General features: G+C 41.0%; 1 protein-coding gene across 5 annotated transcripts in view; it reads right to left on the reverse strand.

The window, feature by feature from the left end:
* hip1 (huntingtin interacting protein 1) overlaps window positions 1–26,886 on the reverse strand; it is a 344,047-nt gene that overhangs the window by 172,922 nt on the left and 144,239 nt on the right. For all 5 annotated transcript variants that reach the window (XM_043718716.2, XM_087977488.1, XM_043718713.2 and 2 more), the window contains exon 4: window positions 10,027–10,083. In XM_043718716.2, coding sequence (XP_043574651.2) covers window positions 10,027–10,083 — 57 coding nt within the window. The remainder of the gene's footprint in view (window positions 1–10,026; window positions 10,084–26,886) is intronic.

Here is a 26,886-nt window from a genome sequence, read left to right on the forward strand (position 1 = left end):
CTTCTATTTCCTATATTTTTATCTTCACCCTTGACAAAACCCTCTGAAACTTCCCCAGCTTGAGCCCAAAAAGATATCTATTCCTCTTCATTCAAAAGGAATACAGCATCAGAACCCCAAGAGTTGGTTGAAAAGACTGTCACTGGATAGATCTCATCCATTAGGGGAGAGACAAATTTCAAAAAGTTTGGGTTTCTCAGGCCAGAAAGGAGGCAATTCTTCAGAAGTAACCAGAAAAGTGTGACTTCAGACTGCACCGAAAAGGCAAATCATAAGCACTATTTCAAACTCAAATCTCAAAACAAGTTCAAGGATGAAATCAGTTTTATTTTTATTCACCCATGGGATATGGCCTTCACTGGCTGGGCCAGCATTTGTTGCCATCCCTAGTTGTCATTGAGAACAAGACAGTGAGCTGCCTTCTTGAACCGCTGTGGTCCATTTGCTGTTGGTACTCAAATGTTAAGGAGGAAATTCCAAGATTTTGACCCAATGACAGAAGGATAAATTTCCAAGTCAGGCTAGTGAGTTACTTGGAAGGGAACCTTCAGTTATTGTGGTCCCATATACATTAGCGCCTCCACATACGAACGACCCCGTTCACAAAAAATCGGTTTACGAACAGAATTGTAAGTAAAATTTTGCTTCAACGTATGTACAAAATTCAAGGTACGAACGAAGGTGAACATTTTAAATGACAATGTGATGTCCCATTTTCAGAAAATTCTGCAACAAAGAATAAAACAAGTTTCTCTGGATTGTTTTCTTGTGGCATCACCAACCTCCAAGAGACAAAAAAAGAGAAAAGACTCCGGAAATATCCTAACAGTGGGAAAGTGGATTCAGTTCGCAAAATTTTCAGTTCGCGAACCTGGTCCCGGAACGGATTAAGTTTGTAAGTCGAGACGCCACTGTATCTGTTGCCCTTGGTCTTGTCGATGGGTTGCTGTAGAAACAGCCTTGGTGAATTTCTAATGGCGCACCTTGTGGATGGTACACACTGTGTACCATACTTTGTGGATGTGATACCAATCAGGCATGCTGCTTTGTTCTGGACAGTGTCAAGCATCTTGACTGTTGCTGGAGCTGTGCTCATCCATGCAAGTGCAGAGTACTACACATAATCCGGACTTGTGCCTTGTAGATGGTGGACAGGCTCTGGGGTATCAGAAGGTGAGCTATTCACTGCATGATTCTGAACCTCTGACCTGCTGTTGAAGCCACATTACTTATATAATTAGTCCAGTTCTATTTCTGGTCAATAGTAACTGTCTAGGTATCGATAGTGGATTCAATGAATGTCAAAGGGTGATGGTCAGCTTATCGCTTGTTGGAGACAATAATTGCCTAGCATTAATTTTTCAGCCCAAGTTGGAATATTGTGCAGCTCTTATTGCGTTGTATCTGGACTGCTTCGGTGTCTGGGAAGACATGAATGGTGGTGAACACTGAAATCAACAAATATTCCCCTCTGACCTTATGAAGGAAGGAACCTCTTTGTAACAGGCATTTGCGTAATCAGCAGAGCCGAAAGCATATCCAAGTTATTTCAAAAAATGACACCACTGAATTCCACAATAGATGGTGTATAAGATTTGTGGATGAATAAATTAAAATGGGTTCAGTGTTGTTCCTCATTTGTATATACCTTCTGACTATGTGTCGGTTGACCATTCCTATTCAACATTTAGCCACGAAACAAGTTCAACTTGTACACCCCTGTTTGGCCCTCCACAATCACAAGTTTGTACAAAAGTATAATTGAACAACTGAAAACTAATAATTATTTGTGCAGAAAAATTCAAGACAACGTGGTTGCAGGTCTTTTTAAAAAAGTGCTTAAAATGTGGCACATTTTACATTCGGTAGATTATTTTTGTTAGAATTCCATGTCATTTACATAAAGAATCTACACATTTTTTATTTACAGAAGGCACCACTGACAGAAGCTAGCTAATTCAGCACAGAGTGAGGATGAAACTTAGCAAACCCTTTGCTCGAAACAATTCAATTGGTCAGCGGAAACCCTTTTAGAGATGTACTGCACAGAAACAAATCCTTCGGTCCAATCATCCATGCTGACCTGACATACTAACCTAATCTAGTCCTATTGGCCAGCACTTGGTCCATATCCCTCTAAACCCTTCCTAATCATGTACCCATCCAATGTCTTTTATGTGTTGTAATTGTACCAACTTCCACCACTTCCTGTGGCAGTTCATTCCATACACACACCGTCCCCTGAGTGAAAAAAAGTTGCCCTTAGGTCCCTTTTAAATCTTTTCCCTCTCACCCTAAACCTATGCCCTCTAGTTCTGGACTCCCCAAACCCAGGGAAAAGACTTTGCCTATTTACCCTATCCATGCCCCTCATGATTTTATAAACCTCTATAAGGCCACCCCTCAGCCTCTGACACTCCAGGGAAAACAGACCCAGCCTATTCAGCCTCTCCCCATAGCTCAAACCCTCCAACACCGGCAACATCCTTGTAAATCTTTCCTAAATCCTTTCAAGTCTCACAACATCCTTCCGATAGGCAGACCAGAATTGCACACAATATTCCAAAGGTGGTGCAACCAATGTTCTGTACAACTGCAACATGACCGCCCGAACTCTATACCAAATGCACTGACCAGCAAAGGAAAGCATACCAAATGCTTCCTTCACTATCCTATCTACCTGTGATTCTACTTCCAAGAAACTATGAACCTAAACTCCAAGATCTCTGTTCAGCAACACTCTCCAGCACCTTCTCATTAAGGATATATGTTGTGCCCTGATTTGCCTTTCCAAAATGCAGCACCTCACATTTATCTAAACTAAACTCAACTGCCACTCAGTGGACCCAGCCACAAAGCAGTGGACCCAGCGCCGGTTCTTGTGGCACACCACTGGTCACAGGCCTCCAGTACGAAACCTTCCATCACCACTCTCTGTCTTCTACCTTCGAGCCAGTTCTGTATCCAAATGGCTAGTTCCCCCTGTATTCTGTATGATCTAACCTTGCTCACCAGTCTACCATGAGGAACCTTGTCGAATGCCTTATGAATTCCATATAAATCACATCGACCTCTCTGCCCTCAATTGTCTCTGTTACTTCTTCAAAAGTTCTTGAGACATGATTTCCCACGCACAGAGCTATGTTGACTATCAGTCCTTGCCTTTACAAATACATGTACATCCTGTTCTTCAGGATTCTCTCCAATAACTTGCCCTGATATCAGGCTCACCAGTTTATAGTTCCCTGGATTTTCCTTACCATCTTTCTTAAACAGTGGCACCATGTTAGCCAACCTCCACTCTTCCGGCACCTTACCTGTGACTATCAATGATACAAATATCTTAGCAAGGGGCCCAGCAAACACTTCCCTAGCTTCCCGCAGATCAGGTTACACCTGATCAAATCCTGGAGATTTATCCACCTTCAGCCATTAAGACATCCAGCACTTCCTCCTCTGTAATATGGACATTTTCCAAGATGTCACCATCTATTTCCCCACATTCAAGATCTATATTCTCCAAGATGTCACCATCTATATCTTCCATGTCCTTCTCCACAATAAACACTGATGCAGAATACTCGTTTAGTATCTTCCCTCATCTCCTACAGTTCCACACATAGGGCCCCTCAAAGATCAGCAAGGCAGCCCATTCTCTCCCTAGTTACCCTTTGTCCTTAATGTATTTATAAAATCCCTTTGGCTTTTCCTTAACCCTATTTGCCAAAGCTATCTCATGTCCCCCTTTTGCTCTCGTGATTTTCCTCTTAAGTATACTCCTACTGCCTTTTTACTCATCTAAGGATTCACTTGATCTCTGCTGTCTCTACCTGACATGTGCTTCCTTCTTTTTCTTAACCAAAACTCAATTTCTCTTGTCATCCAACATTCCCCAATCAACTTTTGAAAGTTCTTGCCTAACATCATCAAAATTGGCCTTCCTCCAATCTATTCTTTTCCATCATTATTTTAAAACTAATACAATAATGTTTGCTGGCTCCAAAGTGCCCCCCCACTGACACCTCAGTCACTTGCCCTGCCTTATTTCCCTAGAGTAGGTCAAGTTTTGCATCTTCTCTCGTGGGTACATCAACATACTGAATCAGAAAATTGTCTTGTACAGTATTAACAAATTGCTCTCCATCTAAACCCTTAACACTATGGCAGTCCCAGTCTATATTTGCAAAGTTAAAATCCCCTACCATAACACACTATTTTTCTTACAGATAACTGAGATCTCCTTACAAATTTGTTTCTCATTTCCCGCTGACTGTTAGGTGATCATCCCTTTCTGACTTCTCAGTTCCATCCAAATAATTTCCCTGGATGTATTCCCAGGAATATCATCCCTAAGAGCAGACATAATGCTATCCTTTATCAAAAACGCCACTCCCCCTCCTCTCTTGCCTCCCTTTCTATCCTTCCTGTAGCATTTGTATCCTGGAACATTAAGCTGCCAGTCCTGTCCATCCCTGAGCCACGTTTCTGTAATTGCTATGATATCCCAGTCCCATGTTTCGGATCATGCCCAGTGTTCATCTGCCTTCCCTGTTAGGCCTCTCGTACTGAAATAAATGCAATTTAATTTATCAGTCCTACCTTGTTCTCTGCTTTGTCCCTGACTGACTCGCTCCTTTTCCCAACTATACCAGCCTCAGGTTGATCTCTATCTCCTTGGGTCCCATTCCCCTACCTTACTCATTTAAATCCCCCTGGGCAGCTCTAGCAAATTTCCCTGCTAACATATTAGTCCCCTTCCAATTCAGATGAAATCTGTCCTTCTCTTCTACCATGGAAGAGATTCCAATTATCCAAAAATGTGAACCCTTCTCCCTGCACCAGATCCACAGCCATGCATTCATCTGCTCTATCCTCCTATTCCTGCCCTCATTAGCTCATAGTATCAGGAGTAATTCAGATATTATTACCCTCAATGACCTGCTTTTTAAATTCTTGCCTAACTTCCTACATTCTCCCTTCAGAACCTCATCCTTTTCCCTTCCTATGTTGTTCGTTCCAATGTGTGCAATGACCTCCTGCTGATCCCTCTCCCCTTTGAGAACATTCTGCACCCTCTCCAAGATATTCTTGATCCTGGCACCAGGGAGGCAACACATCATTCTGATTTCTCACTGCTGGCCGCAGAAATGTCTGTCTGTGCCTCTGCCTAGAGAGTCCCCTATCACAATCGATTGCTTGGAACCCGACATACCCTTCATTACATTAAAGCCATTCTTGGTACCAGAAACTTGGCTGTTCGTGCCACATTCCGCTGAGAGTCTATCACCCCCACATTTTCAAAAACAGCATACTTGTTTGAGATGGAGATAGCCATAGAAGGCTCCTGCACTACCTGCCTCTCTCTCCTACCCTTCCTTGAGTTAACCCATCTACTTGATTTTGTCTGCGGTTTTTCTCCTTTCCTGTAACTGACATCCACCATACCCCCTAGCTCCTATAAATTCCTAATCGCCTAAATGCCAGTCCAACCAATCCATACGATCTGAAAGGATTCACTCCCAAATTGTATCAGAAAATATTTTGTGTAGGGTATCACTGGTTTGGCCAACATTGCCCATGCTCGATATAATTACAGCTGACTATGAAACTGCCAACCTCACCATGACATGGCAAAAAATACTAAAACTGGGCCCTTCTGATGCAGAGATAATGTCTCTATCTCTGGACCAAGAGGCTTGGGTTCAAGTCTCACCTGCTCAACTCTGAACGGGTTGATTTGAAACAAAATAAAACTGCACCTCAGCCAATTGTAACTACAACTTAACAGAGAATTTGATAGATAACTTCACCATTCAGAAATTGTGCTTTTGTTTTCAGGAAATATAAAGGTGGCTTGCAATAAGATAATTCATACGACCAGAATAACAATGGTACACTAAATAATGAATTAATGGTTTTCGTCATTCTCTCTCTTGCTCTACACTACACACAAGATGTCTGTGATAAGTCTCCATAAGTACTGAAGCCAGAAACTGGCCACTGGTAAGTTGCTGCCTGGAAAGGCAATAGAGCCAAAGTGGATTTGGCTCTCTATTATGACAGTGTTTTAAAATGCTTTCCTCCTTTTCCACATTTTCACAGAAATAAACAATCAGGTCATTAAATAACCAGATCACGTTTCCATGCAATCTTTCTCCTGCAGGTTTTGTGACCTGAAACTGGCAGCTGTAGTGTATTCCATATTGAAATTTTGGACATTCATCCTGTATTTCCTGTCATCTTGTGAAACAGAATATCACCTCGCAGATCAGAACATTAATCAGCTAAAACAAATCTACTACCTTGAAATGCAAATGAACAAGGATAGAGCTTAGAACGGTGCAGCACAGGAACTGGCCCTTCAGCCAAATTGGATGCTAAATTACACTCATCCCTTCTGCCTGCCTTTGATTCATTTTCCTCCATTCCTTGCAAATTCATGTGCTTACCTAAGAGTCCCTTAAACGCCCCTATCATATCTGCCTCCCCTATTACCTCTGGCAGTGTGTTCTAGACTCCTACCACTCTGTAAAAAAACTTGCCCCTCACATTTCCTTTGATCTTTCCCCCTCTCATCTTACATGCATGCCTTCTAGTTTCAAACATTCAACTCTGGGAAAAAGATTCTGACTGTCAAAATTTTGCATCTCATAATTTTATAGACTTCCATCAAGTCTCCCCTCAGCCACCACCGCCGCTCTAGAGAGTAGTGGTAGAAGGGTGTTTTTCAGGCTGGAGGTCTGTGACTAGTAGTGTTCTGCAGGGATCCATATTGGGACCAAGGAGATTTTCCTGCCTCTTCTTACAGCTCATTCCCTCTAATCTAGGCACCATCCTAGTAAACCTCTTCTGTACTCTCTCCAAAGCCGCCACATCCTTTCTATACTGCAGTGACCAGAATTGAACGTAATATTCTAAGAATGGCCGAACCCAAAGTTTTATAAAGCTGCAACATAACAACTTCAATCCCCCACCAACAAAGGCAAGCATGCCATATGTCTTCTTTACCACCCTATTAACTTGCATGCCCACCTCTAGGAAGCCATAGACTTGAACACCAAGATCCCTCTGTACATCAATGCTGTTCAGGGTCTTGCCATTAACTGTATGCTTTTCCTTAACATTTGATCTCCAAACGTTCAGCACTTACTTGGATTAAACTCCATCTGCCATTTTTCCACCCATATCTGCAACTGATCTATATCCTTTGACAACCTTATACCTTATCCACAACTCCAACAATCTTTGTATCATCTGCAAACTTACTAACCAATCCATCTATATTTTCATCCAAGTTATTTAACTATCACCAACAGAGGTCCCAATATGGATCCCTGCAGAACACTACTCGTCACAGACCTCCAGCCTGAAAAACACCCTTCTACCACTACTCTCTGGCATCTATGGACAAACTAATTCTGATTCCATTTGGCCAAGTCACTGTGAATCCCAGGCATCTTAATCTTCTGGATGAGCTTACCAGGAGGGACCTTGTTGAGAGCATTACTAAAATCCATACAGACAACATCCACTGCTCTACCCTCATCTATCCTCACCTTTGAATTTTTCGAAGAGGTGGCAATCAAGTTAGTAAGACATGACTTCCCCTGCACAAAGCCATGCTAACTGTTCCTCATTAGGCCTAAAAATGATTGGTCAAGAAAAGAATAATGAAATAACTGAATACACATCGGAAATATCCCTTTCAAATCTTAAAATAACAACACTTCTGTTTCACAAAGTTTCAGAACAACTGGCACAATCAAAAGGTTCTCTTTTTCTCTTACTGGTGATTAAATCTTCTGGCCAGGATTTCATGATGAATCCACTTCTGTAACTAAGACTAAACATTTTTTAATGCAATTTCCTTGAATATTAAAGGGTTCTCACCAGGCACCAATGATGTTAATATTCATGAACACCACTAATAATCAAAGCTAGATGATCAACCATAATGATATCCAGGCAACTTTAACAAGTTTGGCATTGTAAAATAACTTCTAAGTGCAATCATTCAACACTAATTCTCCCAAGTATTTGTATGCATTCCAAACTATTAGACACTAATTCCAGAATATCGACATATACTGCATTGCAAAAACAAATCAAAATACTGCCTAGGCCGACAACCTGAAACCGAAATGCAAAAAACTGATGATACTCAACAGATCAGAATGTGGAGAGAAAAATGAAGGTAACATCTCAGGTCAATGTAACGGACATAATAACACAATACTCTCACGACTAACAATCAATTCACCAGGATACAACAATTTGCATTTTGTGACCATGATCTGGGTCTAAGTTGACATCCAACATCCAAGACACTGGTATGAGGTGGTGATTGCAATATTAATTTCAATTTGCACAAAACCACAATAGAACATACTGTCAATGTTCAGCAAATCACATCTGACAGGAATCAACAATTAATGAGTAATAAAATCTCATGATGGCTTACAGTTCCACAGACACTGGCTGCCTTCATTTAGCTGGCCCAGATGGTTTTCCCTATGTGTGCGTCAAATTTGTCAAAAACTATTAAGTGCTGTGAGGGACTCTACAATTGACTTAGCCTGACATACAGACAGAAACATATTTCGTCCAGCTTTTTTGTTTCTTTGATGAGACTCAAGCACTCAAGACCTATTAATGTGGCCCGATTCCCCAACCTGGATTGTAACAACTCACATTAACACAGATCCAGACAGTTTTCTAGTTTCAGTGCCAGTTTTGCAACACATTTTATCAACCAAGCCATTAATCTGAAATTAACCTCTATTTACAGTGTATATTTTAAATATTTGGAATTACTCCTAAAGTGGATTGTTAGAAATCAAGCAACTATTGAAATGCAGTCACACCAGAAGTGTTTTTATTTTAACCCAATTTTGTTCAATACCAGCACATTGGGCATCAGGGTTTCAGCGAATTGCTCTTCGAGTTCAGGCATTTTGGCCTGAAATTGCAGAGTTCTCTCCCTAAAACTCTTGCTCCTACCTAAAAATTGTTCCTTGACACATTTTTTGGTCACCTGTTCACATATCACCTCCTAAGGCTCAGTGTCAAATTTCATATGTTTCTGTTGAATGTTAAGTACATATGCAAATTAATGAGTGCATCAAAGCCATTTAACAACGCATCTGTGAAGATGGTTTACTTTTAATCTGTGTAACAAAGGCAAAATGTGCAGCTCCAAATTATTTATTTGATGGGTTCAAGTTCAAGAATCCCCTTTTTTTAAATCGCCTCCAAAAACGTGGCACCAAAAGTGGATTTCAAATCTTCCTCATAACTCTGCATTCAAGCTAGTAATATTAAACTGTGGTGCAGTGCTCAGCCTGGAGACAAGCTTAAAGCCACGTGTTCAGTCTCTCAGACATTCTAGCTCTACTCATTAAACTATATCAATGACCATCCTATCTCACCCTCTTTGCCACTGAAATCTGATCAACCTTCACAGGATTCCTGAGCTTGATTCCCCACAAATTCTACTCATTCAGAATTCTAATCACCTCACCATGATGTGTGCCAAGTCATTCACTAATTCATTTTCCCTTCCTCACTCAGCTAAAATTGCTCAAGTGCCCAGATACATCAATTTCTAAACCTACATTGTCTACAAACTCCTGCAGCCCAGTCTCTCAGCTCCCACTGTCAGCTCTTTAAATACTGGTTTATTTCATATTCTTGCCTTCCTCCTTTCTGTTATTGGTGAACAAGTTTTCAAACAGGACTCAGTTTTCTGGACATCTACTCCAAAACTCCTTAGTCTTCCTACATCTTTTTACCAAACTTCAAGGTGTTTGAAAACTTATTTGCTTGAACATATCTCAGTCACCTTCTGAATTGCTCCCAATTGCTGTTGAGTGTCTCATCATCTCTCACCTTCAGTGCTATTTCTAAGTGCTCAAACAGTGTTCAAAGCAGGTTTCTGCAAACATTTTTGAATGACACAATAAATCTGATCTCACAAAGACATATACACAAGAGGGTACTCAAGAACAGGAACTCCAGAGCACTTACCCACATTCTGCTCATGTCATTCAGCTCATTCTTATATCGCATCGAGTCCAAAAGAACCTGTGGTACAATGAATAACCCACATGATGAAATGGTCATTAAAACACTTCAGAACATCAAATGTGAACAAGCCTAGTTAACCAGAAAATGTAACATGTACACATTCATAAATAATATATGGCAAAAGCATGAAAACAGATTTGCTGTATTTTACAGTTTATAGACAGGGCACAGTGTGGGGAATATGGGTGAAGCTATAAGATGCGTGACCCCTCGATCCAGTTTGAAAAACAGAACATTGCAGGAAAATAATTTAGACCAGAGTCATGGATTTATCATCAAAAACTCTGTCCATTATTCTCTTCTCCCTTGCATAATTCTTGTTCTGGCATGTCCTTCTGTGGTTGTGAACAGCCTTTGCTCGAGGTAAGTTTGGTTATTTGGGCGTTTTAAAAATTTTCTTCTCTCCAATGAGGTTATTTCTGCAAAAGGAAATTACAACTTAATCTAATCAAATTGTGAGCTTAACACTCTCACTCCCACTCCAGCATGGCTCCATGACAGTAATCATGTTGGACACTTGGCTTCATCCTTTCCAGCCCCAAGAGCACATGTCCATTTGGCCTCAGGCTACTGCAATATCATATCAACCAATGAAATATTTATTTGCAGGTGTTATTATGCCAGTACTGTAAATTCCATTAACGCAGTGTCACACAGGAGGATTGATGGAGCCTCAGGTTCGTACCAACACAGCACACTTGATGAAAGGAGATCACAACCAAACTGATCCTTCAATAAGTTTGGTATTCTGATACCTGGCCAAGGATAATCAGCAGTAATCTGGACTGCCACTGATGACAGATAACATGCTTATCACATTAATGGATAGTTGACTTGGTATTTGGCTCCAGACAATTTTGAAATCAATGGGTGGAACAGTCTTTGCTGGACAAATGGCAGCAAGCTTGTCCAGGCTCCACAGAGTTAGCCAGCTGGGGGGCTCTCAACACTATGACCAATCTAACAATATCAAAACTCCTTTTGTGATATGTCCCCACTAATCATGTGTATTTCTCAGCAGGCAACAGAAAACCACTTGGGTCACAACTCTGCAACAGCACATTATAGCAGCTGACATTAAGTCAATGCAATCTTATCACTGTGCTGTACATCTCTCTGACTATACTCTATACATAGACACGTGACATGTTATGCCAAGAGCTTGCTAATATCAAAGTTTTACTGCAGTGTAGCACATTATACGACAGGAGACCCATTTTTAGTCTAATCCATTCTTACATTTCCAAGCAAAGGCTGTTCTTCACCAAGTCCTGGTGAATTCACAGGCACTGAATTAATATTCTATTGTTCTCTCTTGCACCATCAATAGAAGGCAAGTCATTGAAGTTAAAGCCCTGAACAGCTGATAGTGAGAGAACTGCATGTTTGCCATTGGCTGCAGCCATTAGTTCTCCAGTTGAAACTCTAGAGACAAAACTTGAAACATAATTCTGGTGTTAGAAAGCTAAAAATGTGCCCTCAAGATACAACCAAAGTTAGGAAAGACAAATGAATATTTGTATCATTGGACATTTTCAGCTTAAATGGGCTTGGTAGAAACTAAATTAAAGTAAAACCCTAACAACTACAGATACAACTATTATGATTTAAATAGGCCTTGCATAACCGCCTGTAGTTACCATAAATTCACATCCTGTCCCACCTCCAACAACTCCAATTACACAATTTATTCAACAAAATTGCCTTTTTATTAGGAAAACCGCCTGCATCATTATTTCAAAGAACAGTAGAATCAGTACAAGAGAGGTTACATTCTCTGCTGCAACGTAATTTTAATGCTAGGCAGATCTCATCTGGTCTCAGAGCCTTGAATTCAATGCTGCTTGACACTAGCCAACAAAGAATTACAGCACAGCTCAGTGACCTCAGGAAGCTGTGCAGGAAGTAGAGATGAGAAATCTGACAGAGCAACTTAATACTCAAAAGACAGAGTTACGTTAATAATAATAACTTTACTAATTGCACCTATGCCTCTATGTAAATAATACTCACAAAAGAATGAACTCCAGAAATGTAATCCTGAGAAACATCATTTTTCCAATTCAACTTGATTTGCTTTGAACATTCTTAACCTTGAATTGAATTGCATTAGCTTTATTGGCACATATACTCAATAAGTACAGTGAAAAGTTTACTGTTTATAGCTAAATAGTATTACATTTTGAATAAGTGAAACTTGCTGAGTACATTGTCATGTTGCCATCAGTTTAACTCAAACAGAACTAACAAGTTAACTGTTTGATCATATTCCTCAGCTCAATGTAGAGATGTCTTACATTAGCAGCTTTACCACTGGAGTCTCAAAGCCTCACTGCCCAGGTGCTGTCAACTGAGACACAAATTTGCAGACTTTCTAAGTAACAACAAATCCCAGACTGGAATCATGAGAAATAATAAACATTCATGGTTAGAGGAAAATAAGGCAACCAAAGTTTCTGAAATGTTTGTATGGAAGGATGTTCAGCCTTAAAATTATTAACATGAGACTGACCATTCACAACAAAGGAGGTCTATCAACTCAAATGGACTCACCACATTAACGCAGTGGCAACAAGAACAGGTCAGAGGCTAGGAATACGCTGGCGAGTAACTCACCACCTGATGCATCAAAGCCTGTCCACAAGTCAGGAGTATGATGGAATACTCCCCACTTGCCTGGATGGGTGCAGCTCCAACAACACTCAAGAAGCTTGACACCATCCAGGACAATACAACAGCCTGCTTGACTGGCACTTATGCCCACAAGCATCCACTCCCTCCACCACCAATGTTCAGTAGCAGCAGTGTGTACTATCTGCACGATGCACTGCAGAAATTCACCAAAGATTCTCAGACAGCACCTTCCAAACTCACAACCACTTCCATCCAGAAGGACAAGGACAGCAGATACATGGCAACACTGCCACCTTCAAGTTCTTCTCCAAGCCACTCAACATCCTGACCTGGAAAAATATCACTGTTCCTTCACTATTGCTGGGTCAAAATGCTGGAATTGTCTCCCTAATGGCATTGTGGGTCAACTCACAATGGGCTGCAGCAGTTCAAGAAGACAGCTCACCACCACCTTCAAGGGCAACTAGGGGCAGGCAATAAAAATGCTGACTAGCCAGTGACACCCATATTCCACAAAATGAATAAATTTTTAAAAATCTCACTGCATTACTTGCCCATCCTGCAGTCAAAATAGTTGACCCAGTCAAACAGCCTGACTGAAAGAACCATTCTGCTGTAATGGAGAAAGGAAGTTAAAGAAATGCCATATCTGTCCATCCGCAGGTTTTCTTTGTTATTAAGATTATGAAATGGTTATATCACACTATGTCAAAGCTGTGCTGTCTCTCTCCAACTTGCCCCACTCTCTACTCTTTCCACTCAGTCCTGAAAAGTGCTCCCTTCCAAATACCTATATTATTCCCTTTTGAAAGCCACTATTTAATTTGCCTCCACCAACCTTTCCTCACAATGGCAAAAGTATTATCGGCAATGACGTGCAACCTGTGTCGTCTGCCTACGACTCTTCCACTGATACAAACAATCTCTCGCAATGTATTGTGCATGTTTAAGCTCATGATTTTGAACACCTTTATCAAATTTCCGAGCAGCTTTCCCTCCTTTCAACTCAAATCAGAAAGTAGCTCAGTGGTTTACTGTTGAAATTTCCATCAATGCTGCATTGTATTGCATTATGAGGTCACATATAGAATTGGCAAACTCATCTTTCTTGGAATATATTGTGGGAGAAATGTTTAAGAAGATTTCTGTTGATTACCCGGAGGTAAGAATCGTAGTGGATCACTGCCGATAATGCTTTCTCTTATGATATAATGGGAGAAAGTCAAAAGAATCCACAGGTATCAATCTGCCTGATGCCAGAGAAACAATCCAAGTAGCTATGTGAACACATTCCTACCTACTCTTCTGTATCTGTAAGCAAGAGTGCCAACAAGTTCCCTATCTAGAAAAATCAGGTCTTGAAAATTAATAATAATCTTCTCTCACCCTCATTAGAAATGATAGCACAAGTCTCATAAAAGCTCCAGAGATTCAAACAAGTAAATGCGACGCCCAGACAAAGCTCACAAATTTTGAAAATGCTCACTAAGATTGCCTCGTCAATGTATTTTCTACATACATAATGTTCACACAGGTCAGTATCTGGGGAACAACATGAACCATAGAGAGGCAGGAGAACGATCCTTCAGCCTGGCCATTATAACTGACGATCAGTGCTACCTTTTTTGAAGCATGATAGTGACTGTGATCCATTGTCCAATTTTACTTGATCTTATGTCTAAAACCAATCAGAATGAGAACAATCCAGCTTCATCACTGCAAAAATGATTGATGTAAATTAAAGTCTTACTAGAAAAGACACAAGAGACATAGAGCACTACATGCCATTTACAACATAGAGTGAATGAGTGACACCACTGAAGTTGTGTTTGCAAATTCAATTTTGCTGAATTTTTGTGAACAGTCCTTTAAACAGTCAAGCATCAGATCAAGCTCTAAAATTACATTTAGTTTCAGTCACCGCAATGGACATAATATCGAAATGCATGCATTAGATTCAGGATGAAGGCTCGACCATAGGCCAAGGGAAAATGTGTAGAGGAGAGTAGCTCCTTCCAAATATTGAATAATCGGAAATCAGAGCAACATAACTCTCCAAGGATGACCTTGACCCTCTCAGTTGTCTGACTTCTTGAACCCACGAATCAATCTTTTTAAACACGTTAGAGAGCTTGATGAGGTCATTATCCATGCCATGTCCTGCTATCTCCAATCAGATTCACTGCTTAAATTTATCATGTTTTCTTGTGAGCTGCTTATTGATCTGCAAAAAACATTAAGGGCAGTATCTGCCAAGGCATCTCAGTTATTGCTTATTATTGTGTTTCATGCTATCTAGTGAGGAACAGCTTGCAGAAGTAGTCGCTTCAAAGCACAAGATACAGGACAAGGGATAGCAAATTTACACAACATGTCCTGTTAAACCACTGCTGCTAACACTGCAAATTCTTGGGGAGAGATTTTTAGTCCACAGCTGCATACATGACACAAAAATCAAATAGGTTCATCTCCATCCCAGACAATCAGAAGGCATCCGCAAATAAACATCATATTCTTCTGTCTCGCGCACTCTCTCTCCCTCCCTCTCTCTCCTCCTCCCCCCCTAAACTCCAACCTTCCCCAACTACTGCCACACCCATTTTTTGCAATTTTGTTTCTGACATTCCTCTGTTTCTTTCAAAGAAACAACCAGTTGTGATTGATTGCCCAAGGAGGTCAAAGAGGAATTTTACATAGAATGTTTCCTTTATTGGTTTTTCTGTTTAATATCTTTTTTATTTTGCTTTTCCCAGCGGATTACGTGGCTGCAGGGAGTTCAGAAAAGATCTTTTATTAAGATCGGTGTTGCAAACAGAAGCACTAAACAGGAATAAAGCTATTCTTTAATTAAGAATACATTTTTGTGCCAGCATGTTCAGAACAAGCCTTATAATTATTGTTGCTGGGCTTCAAACTTCTAAAATATGACAACCAGAACACATCTTTATCATTCCCAGTGCATTTTGAGAGCCTTGAAAAGGAAAAACACTTTTCATTTAACATATTCAAAAGAGAAAGAATAGCTAAAGCATTCATCTACCCAATTGGATAGCTACTGGCAGTTGACTATTAGAAATGTTAATGAACTACTTCTGCATTAACCAAAAAAAAAAGCTGAAAAGTTAACCTAATTGCCCATTAGTTCTTTCTAGTGCTGGTAAGTCAAGGGAGAAGCAGTGAACTTGAGGGACAGAGTTTAGTACTTGGCAGTGACTAGGTTCCAGTCAGAACTAAAATCATACAACCTCCTGCAACTCAACAGGAAAGGCTTTAACCCAAAGCTGTGAATCTTTAAAAGCTCAAACATGTACGAGCAAGCCCATGAGCAATGGCTAAACACTCACTAGTGTTTAAGTTACTCGCTTCTTAAAGGGACACTGCCCCAACATAACATACACAAATTGTAGTAGATAGCAGATAGGGATATAGAGGAGCCAGAGGACAGGAAAAAATCTAAGCCCCCAATGACAGCAGATTGGGTTTAGGACTACTGTGGTAAACACATTTATCATACTTACAAGTTACTCAATCTCATTGCTGTTTGTTATTGGAGAGTGCTCTAACAAGGGAAGAAACCAAAAACAATATATCTAGATTGGAAAAATCCAATCATTCTCTAATCATGTACTGACATGCTGTCAGATTAGCTTCAGTTATGGTACCCTTCATAGCTGAAATGTGATTCTCTCATAACATTTTTCAAAATTTTTCATGGACACATATTTCAAACATGGCAGAGGTGTATCACAGTTGAGTCTGAAAGTGGGAATTGTTTTTGCCATTTCTGCAAAAGTCCAAGGCAGAAAAGAAATTGATGTCCTGTTTATAAAAGAAAGTATAATGGAAAAATACTTTGCATCAAACACTTTCTAACTAGCAGTTTACGTTTGGGTATGGATGTTTGGTCGTCATATTAAATTTGTCAAACATATGTGTGAAATGGTTTATTTTTACGGATTGCTAAACAAAACACAATGTTTATTACCACAGTAAGCTGCATTGCTGGAGTCTGAAGTTCAGTGTCTGCTGCAGATCCTTGAACAGGTGAGTCGGTATTCATCATTAAACAAAGAACAGATCAATGTCAATGGCTACATTTAAAGTGTTTCTGCCAGGGCAGTCGTAAACAGCGACCAGTGTCACCAATAAAACTGACATTTTCTATGCTGAAGATTTATCTACTACATCTCTTCAGCATTAAATAAGCAGAGTCACTTTACACCATGCTGCTGCTGAACATACACTTTTTCCAAATATTATACCCAGATATCCTGACCAATAACATTCCTCGGTGGTCACCACTGTGGCACAAACCAACAATTTCTGTAATGACAAAGTAACTTTCAAGCAACTTGTACAATTACAATCTAACATGGAGTTTCTGGATGTTAACAGTAACAATGGACAGCATCTTTCTCAGTGTATTCTCTTAAATCTAGTTAAAAATCTAGTTTTTGGAAAAAAGAAATCAGGTGGTTCGAAGGAGCGACGCTCCGAAAGCTAGTGCTTCCAAATAAACCTGTTGGACTATAACCTGGTGTTGCATGATTTTTTTACATTGTCCACCCCAGTCCAAAACCAGTTCCTCCACCTCTTGAATCTAGCCTGTACATATGAAAATATAACAAAATATGAAGCTTATTAACATACATATAGCTCATAACAATGGTGACTTACCTGGTATCATTTTTCCCAAGTCACAAGATTCCAAGTTCATGTCCCATTCCAGGCTTCAGGACTAAAATCAAAGCTAACCTTTTAGCTCAATACAAAATGAGTACTCTATACTCTGATCTGCCTGATTGGATGCAAACAAAAGATCCTGCTATACTATTTCAAAGATCGGAGAAGTTAACTCCAATGTCCAGGCCAACATTTGCTCTTCAATCAACATCACAAATGACGACTGTCTGGTCATTACCACAAAGCTGTTTAGGGAGTTTGCCAGCACAAATTGGCTGTCATATTTCCAACATCACAACCATGAGACTACACTTCAAATATCACTTCATTGGCTGCAACGCTCTAGATATGTCCAGCAGTTATGAAAAATGCAACATATAAATGCAAACCTTTACTTCTGTATTACATTTGATTCATGAAAACCAAATGCGGCTGACACACCATGTGCAACTGCTGTCATTCCTAAAACCTCATCAAAAGACTGCAAAGAAAAAGAATTTGAACTCAGCAAATAGTGGTGAACATTGTGCAATCATCAGTGCACATGCCCACTTCTGACCTTATGATGGAAAGAAGGTCATTTATGAAACATCTGAAGACAGTTGGGCTGAGGACACACCCCTGAGGAACTCCTGCTGAGATGACTGACCAACAACCACAACCATCTTCCTTTGTGCCAGGTATAACTATGGAGAGTTTGGCCCCTGATTCCAGTTTTGCTTGGGGTTCTTGATGCAATACTTGGTCAAATGCGTACTTTATGGTAAGAACTTTCAGCTCACCTCTGGAATTCAGCTCTTTTATCCATATTTGAACTCAGGTTGTAGTGAGGTCAGAAGCTGAGTGCACCCAGCAGAACTCAAAACGAGATAGCACTCAGCAAGTTATTGCTGAGCAACTGTCACTCAATAGTGCTGTTGATGATATGTTCCAACACATTAGTAATGATCCGATTGGTGGAAATTGGTTCGGTTGTATTTATCCTGCTTTTGGTATATAGCCCAATTTTTCATTCACAGGTAGATGCCAGTGCTGTAACTGCACTAGGACAACTTGACTAGGGGAGTGGCAAGTCCTGGAGCACAGGTCTTCAGTACCACTCCAGAATGCTGGCAGGGCCCACAGCCTTTACAATATCCAGTGCCTCCAACCATTTCTTGATATCACGTGGCTGAAGACCAGCACCTGCGGACCACTGCAGGAAACTGACACAGATCATCCACCGCTTGGTCACCAGCATAGCCTTGTCCAGATTTAGTTCAATATTGTCTATGCACTGGACCCTGATCACTTATATCTTGCATCATCAGCAAATTTTGCAGCTAAAATATTCTATCATTACCAATGAATAGTTCTAAATGATTTAATGAACAGAATCTAAATTAGCTCCCTTGGAAAACCTATTAGTCAGCAGCTCCTCCCATTATCATCATCTACTGCTATTTAGCCAATTACTGGAAAGCTCCTGTACCAAGATTGACAGACACTCCCTTTATCTGCTGTATAACTAAATGGATTACACCCCTTGCTGTTTCCTTTGGGTTTTGAAGTTGTATGGTTGACATACAACTTCATATACAGCTCATGCATTTCTGGATTTCCTGAAAATATTCAACCAGACGTTTGCTTCTCATTCAATGCCAAAGCATTGCATCAATGCATCTCATTCCATCTTCCCCGTTGATATTTGGCACTGTTTACAGAAAGTGTAGTGATTATAATGAAGTCAGCCAGCTGGGCCTCATTGAATGAGTTCCCTGATTGGACCAGTGTAATAGCCCCAATCAGGGTGCCCTGGCTGACACAAATAGGTCAAGTGTCAGGGATACGGACACTCTGGTGCCTGACTCTGTATTGGGCAAGACAATAGTGAAGGATGTTCATTTGTAAATGAAGGGTGACTTGGTGACAGCACACCAGCCTATCTCAGAAAGGATGTTTTATTAGTGTATAACACTCTAGAGCTGAAAATGTGTTGCTGGAAAAGCGCAACAGGTCAGGCAGCATCCAGGGAACAGGAGAATCGACGTTTCGGGCATAAGCCCTTCTTATGCCCGAAACATCGATTCTCCTGTTCCCTGGATGCTGCCTGACCTGCTGCGCTTTTCCAGCAACACATTTTCAGCTCTGATCTCCAGCATCTGCAGACCTCACTTTCTCCCTATAACACTCTAGAGCCTGTTTCATAAGCCAAGATTTTAAGACCATAAGATACAGCTGCAGAATTTGGCTATTTGGCCAATCCAGTCTTCTCTGCCATTCAATCACAGCTAAGAAGTTTCTCAACACCATTCTCCTGTTTCTCTGTAACCCTTGATCCTCTTAACAATGGAGAACTTATCGATCTCTGCTTTAAATATATCCAATGATTTGGCTTCCACAGCTCTCTGCAGCAATGATTTCCACAAATTCAGATTCACCACCCTCTGGCTGAAGAAATTCCTTATCATCTCAGTTCTAAAGGGTTGTCTCTTCCCTCAGAGGCTGTGTCCTCGGGTCCAAGTCTCTCCTATTAGAAGAAACATCATCTCCATGTCTATTCTATCCAGAGCTCTCAGTATTCTGCAAGTTTCTATCAGATCTCCTCCTCATCCTTCCAAACTCCGTTGAGTACAGACCTACAGTCTTGAACTGCTCCTCATATGCAAACCCTTCATCCCTAGAGTCATTCCTGTAAACCTCCTCTGGTCCCCTTCAAACACCAGCACATCCTTCTTTGGATGCAGAACCCAAAACTGCTCACAATACTCCAAATGCAATCTGACCAGAGCCTTACATAGCGTCAGCACTACATCTCTGCTCTTGTATTCTAGCCCTCTTTAAATGAATGCTTATATTGCATTTGCCTTCCTAACAGCCAACTGAACCTGCATGTTAATATTGAGAGAATTCTGAACTGGGACTCCTAAGTCCCTTTGTGCTTCAGATTTCCAAAGCCTTTCCCCATTAAGAAAATTGTCTATGCCTCTATTCTTCCTACCAAAATTCAGAACATCAGACTTTGCCACATTGTATTCCAGCTGCCACTTCTGTGCCCACTCTCCTAACTTCCAAGTCCTTCTGCAGCCTCCCCGTTTCATCAACACAACCTGTCCCTCTATCTATCTTCATTTCATCTACAAACTTAACAGCTATGCCCTAAGTTCCTTCAGCAGATCATTACTGTACAATGTGAGTAGTAGTGACCACAACACTGACCCGTTTGGAACTCCACTTATGACCAGGTGCATCCCGAAAGAGACCATTGTATCCTCACTTTCTGCCTTCTGCCAGTCAGCCAATCCTCTATCCATACCAGTACATTGCTCTTAACATCTTGGGCTCTTATCTAATTTGCAGCCCTCTGCGCAACACACAAGTTAGAATTCCACCTAAACAGAACAACAGCTGTTGCAATATTAATCCAGCTGTACATGAGGAACCGCAGGTTCAGACATTTGGTGTATGTTCTTGGCTGAGGAGTAATGGTACAAAGTTTCCATCTGTGGGATTATGACTGAACACCTTGGTCAGTCCAAGCAGCAGAGCAAAGGAGAGCGACCCTGGAAGTATACAAGAGAACCTGAGGAGCAGGGTCAGTCAGAGTGAACATGGAATTGAATCTCGGGGCGAAGCTTTGAAGGTGGAGTTACAACTCAACAAGGGACACAAGCGTGGCTGCTTGGGTACCATATTTGCAGACTGAGTGAGTAATGTCGAAAGACAGATAAAGTACTTACTTTTGTAGTTGTAGTCTGCTAGGAATACAGAGGGAAGTGAGAGACCAGAGTTTGGTGACGAGTGGATTAGGCTGTGTAATCAATTCCTGGATTATTATCTGGAGTTGATGAGGTTGATTTAGATGATAACGTTTATAATGGCAGGTGAACTTGGCTCTGTGGAATGCTCCTCCTGCAACATGGGGACACTTCCAGTGCCTGTGGAGACTATGTACGCAGGAAGTGTGTTCAGCTGCAGCTCGTGAGTTAACACATGGAGCGCCCGGAGCTGTAGCTGGACTCACTATGGAGCATTCATGAGGCTGAGTATATCGTAGATAGCATGTTTCATGAGCTAGTCACATCACCAGTAAAGGCTACACAAGAGAAGAGTTGGGTAACCATCACGAAGACAAGGACATTTCAGACACTGTTCGGGGAGGGGGTGTATCCTCTCAATGGAAAGCAGCAGCAGGATCAGCGGCACCCCAACTGGCTCTGTTGTACAAAGTGGAGGCGAGCAGTAGTGAAAGGGGAATCTATAGTCAGGAGTATAGACAGGGATTACTGTGGCCACCTGCGAGACTTCAGAATACTGTGTTGCCTTCCTGGTGCCTGGATCAAAGATTCCTGGGCGGTCACAGGATATTCAGCAGGTGGGGGGGGGGGGGGGGGGGGGGGGGAGTAGCAGGAGCTGTAGTCCATATTGGTACCAACAAAATAGGCAGGAAAAAAGATGAGTCAACAATGTGGTGCTGGAAAAGCACAACAGGTCAGGAAGCATCAGAGGAGCAGGAAAATGGGCGTTTCGGGCAAAAGCCCTTCATCAGGAATGAAGAGAGATGAAGTCCTGCAAGGGAGTTAGATAAGTTGAAATGCGGAACATCTTGGGGTGCAATCATGGGATTACCTCCTGTACCATGCCAATAGGAAGATAGTACAGTTAAATATGTGGCTAAAGAGCTGGTGTAGCAGGAGGGCTTCAGGTATATGGTTCACTGGGATGTCTTCTGAGGCAGGTGGAACCTGTACAAGAAGGATAGGTTACACCTAAAACTGGAGGGGCATCAATATTCTTGCGAGTGCCACTCAGGAGTACTTAAACTTGTATGGCAGGTGAACAAGAAACAGAGCAGTAGAGTTTGGATGAACACGTATGACTGGTATGTTGTAGCAAGACAAGTCTGGCAGCTTAACATTCCAGGATTTACACACATTCAGGCATGATAGAGATGTAAAAGAGGTGGGAGAGTTGCCTTACTGATTGAGGGGAATATCACAACTGTATTCAGGGAGGACACCTTGGAGGGCTCATCCAGTGAAGCCATATCAGTAGAGCTCAAGGATAGGAAAGGTGCAATCACTTTGATGGCATTGGACGACAAGCATCCTAGCAGCCAGCAGGTGATACAAGAACAGATACATGGACAGATTTTGTAAAAGTGTGAACACAACAGGATTGTTGTAGTGGGTGATTTTAACTCCCCCTATATTGACGGGGACTCACTGAGTGGCAGAAGCTTATATAGGGGAGAATTGGTTAGGTGCGTCCAGGACAGTTTTTTGAAACAATATTTAAAGAGTCTAATGCAAGAAGGAGCCACACTAGACCTGGTATTGAGGTAACATTTCAGGAACAGTGATGATAATTCTCTAAGTTTTAAGTTACTTACAGATACTTACTTAAGAGTAGTCCTTGGTTGAAAGTACTAAATTGGAAGAAGGGTAACTCCCAAAATATTAGGCAGGAACTGGGAAATGTACTTGGGGGGGGTAGCTGTTTGAGGGTAAAACTACATCTGGTAAGTGGTAACCTTTTAAAGGCCAGTTGATTAGAGTTGAGAACTATGTGTGTTCCTGTGAAAATGAAGGATCAGAATGGCAAGATTTGGGAACGAAGATCACAAAATAAATTGTGGGCTTGGCCAAAAAGAAAATGAAGGCATATGTAAGGTTTAGGAAACTATATTCTTTTGAGAGCTCTGAAAGTTTTCAAAGGTAGCAGGATGTAATTCAAACAAGGAATTAGGATTAAAAGTGACCATTATACATCTTTGGCAAACAGGATTAAGGAAAATCCCAAGGCATTTTATACATATTTTAGGAGCATAATGTAGCTAGAGAAACAGTAGGTCCACTCGAGGACAAAGGAGGGAATTTGTGTGTGGAGCCAGAGGAAGTGGGTGAGGCCCTTAATGAGCATTTTGTAACAGTATTCACAAAAGAGAAGGACATAGCGGATGGTGAGTCTTGGGAGGGGGATGTTGATATTCTGGGACATGTTAACATAAAAAAAAAAGGCTGTGTTGGGTTTTTAAGAAAAGCATTAAGGTAGACAAGTCCACAGGATCTAATGGTATCTATCCCAGAATGCTGAGAGAAGCCATTGAGGAAAGTGCTGGGGCCTTGTATGTCCTCTTCAGTCACAGAAGTCCCAGAGAACTGGAGAACAGCCAACTTTGTTCCTTTGTTTAAGAAGGACAACAGGGATAATCCAGGAAGTTACAGGCTAGTGAGCCTTACATCTGTGAGGAGAAAGTGAGGACTGCAGATGCTGGAGATCAGAGCTGAAAATGTGTTGCTGGAAAAGCGCAGCAGATCAGGCAGCATCCAAGGAACAGAAACGTCGATTCTCCTGTTCCTTGGATGCTGCCTGACCTGCTGCGCTTTTCCAGCAACACATTTTCAGCGTTACATCTGTGACAGGGAAAGTATTGGAGAAGATTCTTAGGGATAGAACTTACTCACATTTGGAAAGATATGGCCTTATGACCAATAAGCAGCATGGTTTGTGCAGGCAAGATCATGTCTCACAAACTTGAAATTTTTGTGGAAATGACAGATAATTGATGAGAACAGGCTGATAGATGTTGCCTATGTGCACTTCAGCAAGGCTTTTGACAAGGTCCCTCACAGCAGGCTGATACAAAAGATGAAGTCACATGGGATCTGCAGAGAGATGGTGATATGGATACAGAACTGGCTTAGTCATAGAAGACAGAGAGTCGCAGTGGCAGAGTGTTTTTCTGATTGAAGATCTGTGACAAGTGGTGATGTGCAGTGATCAGCGTTTGGATCCCTGTTTGTTACACAGTAGAACCTCAATTATCCGAACGAGACTGGCGGGGAGTATTTTGTTCAGAAAATTGATTGTTCGGATAATCGATTTGATCGTAAACGAGCAGTAATTTATGAGTGCCGGTTATACGCACATTTCTTGGTTATCCGGCAATGCTCGCCATTATGTCATTTAACCGGTAACTGATCTATCGTAAACAAACAGTAATGTGAGTGCCAGTTATTGAACATTTCTCAGTTATCCAGCAATACACACCATAATGCCATTTAACGGATAACTGAAAGCTGAGTTGCCTAATGCCGTTTTTACGGAACTTTGAGATCTTGTTCAGATAATTTAAAAATTGGATAATTTATGTTTGGATAATCGAAGTTGTATAAATGTTTTTGAAGAGAATGTAGGCAGTCTGATTAATGATTTTATAGACAACACAAAGATTAGGGGAGATGCAGATAGTGAAGTGGTTTGCCAGAGGTTACAGCGGGATCAAGAGACGCTCAAGATTTGGGCTGAGAAATAGCAGATGGAATGTAACTTGGACAAATGTGAGGTGATGTATTTTGGAAAATCTAATGCAGGAGTGAAATATACAGTAAATGGCAGAACCCTCATCAACATACAGAGGGATCTAGGTATACAGGTCCACAGTTCCCTGAAAGTGGCAACATGTGTGGATAAAGTAGAGTGGAAAATATACAGCATGCGCGCTTTCATCGGTCAAGATGTAGAGTATAAAAATTGACAAGTCATGTGCAGGTGTATAAAATTTTAATTAGGCCACATTTGGAATATTGTGTACAGTTCTGGGTACCAAATACAAGGAGGATCATAGAATTCTTACAATGTGGTAAGAGGTCATTTGGCCCATCATGTCTACATCGATCCTCTGAAGACATATTTCCCTATCCTATTCCTGTAATCCTGCATTTTTATCATGGCTAATCCACCTAGTCTACACATCCCTGGACGCTATGGACGATTTAGCAGGGCCAATCCACATTATCTAGGTTGTAGAGGCTTTGGAGAGGGGAGAGTAATGGTTTACCACTATGGTGCCTGGTTTGGACAGTATTAGCTATGAGGAGAGACTGGACAAACTTGGTCTGTTTTCACTTGAATACTGAAGGATGAGGGAGTGGCCTGATGGAAGTTTACAAAATTATGAGAGGCATGAATAAAATTGATCATTTAAGTCTTTTTCCCAGAATAGAAATGTCAATTATTAGGGGACATAGTTTTAAGGTAAAAACAGATAAATTTAAAAAGGAGATGTGAGAGGCGAGTTATTTTTGTTTAATATGGAGGGTGGTAAGTGCCTGGAATCTGCTGCCAAATGAGGTAGAGGCAGATACAATGGCAACATTTAAGAGGTATCCTGACAATTATGAATAGGGAGGCAAGAGAAGGATATGGATGCGTAGAGGCTAAAGGTTTTGAGTTTACAAAGGCATCATGTGTCAGTGCAATCTTGGTGGGCCCAAGGGCCTATTCCTATACTGTACTGTTTTTTATTGTTCACCTTGTCGAAGACCTCTGGAAATCCAAATCAATGATGTCCACTGGCTTTCCTTTATCTAACCTGACTTACCTTTTTAAAGGATGCTAACACTGATTTGTCAGGCATGACCTCCCCTTGATGAAGCCGTGCTGACTCAGCCCTATTTTACTATTCATTTCTAAATGCTCCGCAAACTCATACTTACTAATGGACTCTAAAATTCTATCATCGACCAAGGTCAGGCTAACCAACCAGTCCAAAGCTTCCTGTCTTCTGCCTCCCTCCCTTCATCAAAAAGAAAATACATGGCCAGACTATAATTCAAACTTTAAATCATTTCCATTGCGCACAATGAGGTAAGTTTAATTGATTCTGCAGAAACAGGTGATTTTGTATCCATAATAATGCCAAATTTCATATTCAATACTTTCTTCAATTAACATCCTACACTAATGACAATAAGGCCCAAAAACGACAGCATTAAAATATCTATACCCAGGCCATATCAAAGTTAAAAATCACACAACACCAGGTTATAGTCCAACAGGTTTAGTTGGAAACACTAGTTTTCGGTGACAACTATCTGATGGAGGAGCAGCATTCCAAAAGCTTGTGCTTCCAAATACATCTGTTGGACTATAACCTGGTGTTGTGTGATGTTTAACTTTGTCCACCCCAGTCCAAACCCCAGCACCTCCAAGTCATGCAGGCCATATCAGTAACTAAAACTATCTTGTACAGTCACACGATGGGGTTTCAGCTTATGACATTTTGAACTAAGTTAGGTGTAGGATCTATGCCTTTCCAAAAACAAGTCAGAGATGCAGCTCTAAGAGTGGCCTTATCAGCTATACAAGAACCCAAAGAACCCATGACCAGTTAAATGGAACTCCCTCGGTGGGCAATCATACTCGTTAGCAAGTGATTGCTGCCACTGATGAAATGGTACACGTACCACCCTTTGCATGAAAAAGCCTGAAAGGTCTTCACAGGGAGCAGTGTAAATATTTCTTAACTCTTGCATTTATTTGTGACTGATGGTCATGCCATAAATAGTGCAGTAATGGAAATTCCATTATGAAATTATAACACTAACCCATCACTATAATTATATCAGAGGGTATTTTGATGGCCTTTTATTTCAGTAATTTTAACACACACTTCAAATCTATTTCTGAGAAAAATATTTAATCCCCATTTTGATTTTT

The sequence above is a fragment of the Chiloscyllium plagiosum genome, unplaced genomic scaffold (genome assembly GCF_037043375.1).
Source record: "Chiloscyllium plagiosum isolate Xiang-an unplaced genomic scaffold, Cpla_swu_hap1 HiC_scaffold_31, whole genome shotgun sequence".
NCBI lineage: Eukaryota > Metazoa > Chordata > Chondrichthyes > Orectolobiformes > Hemiscylliidae > Chiloscyllium > Chiloscyllium plagiosum.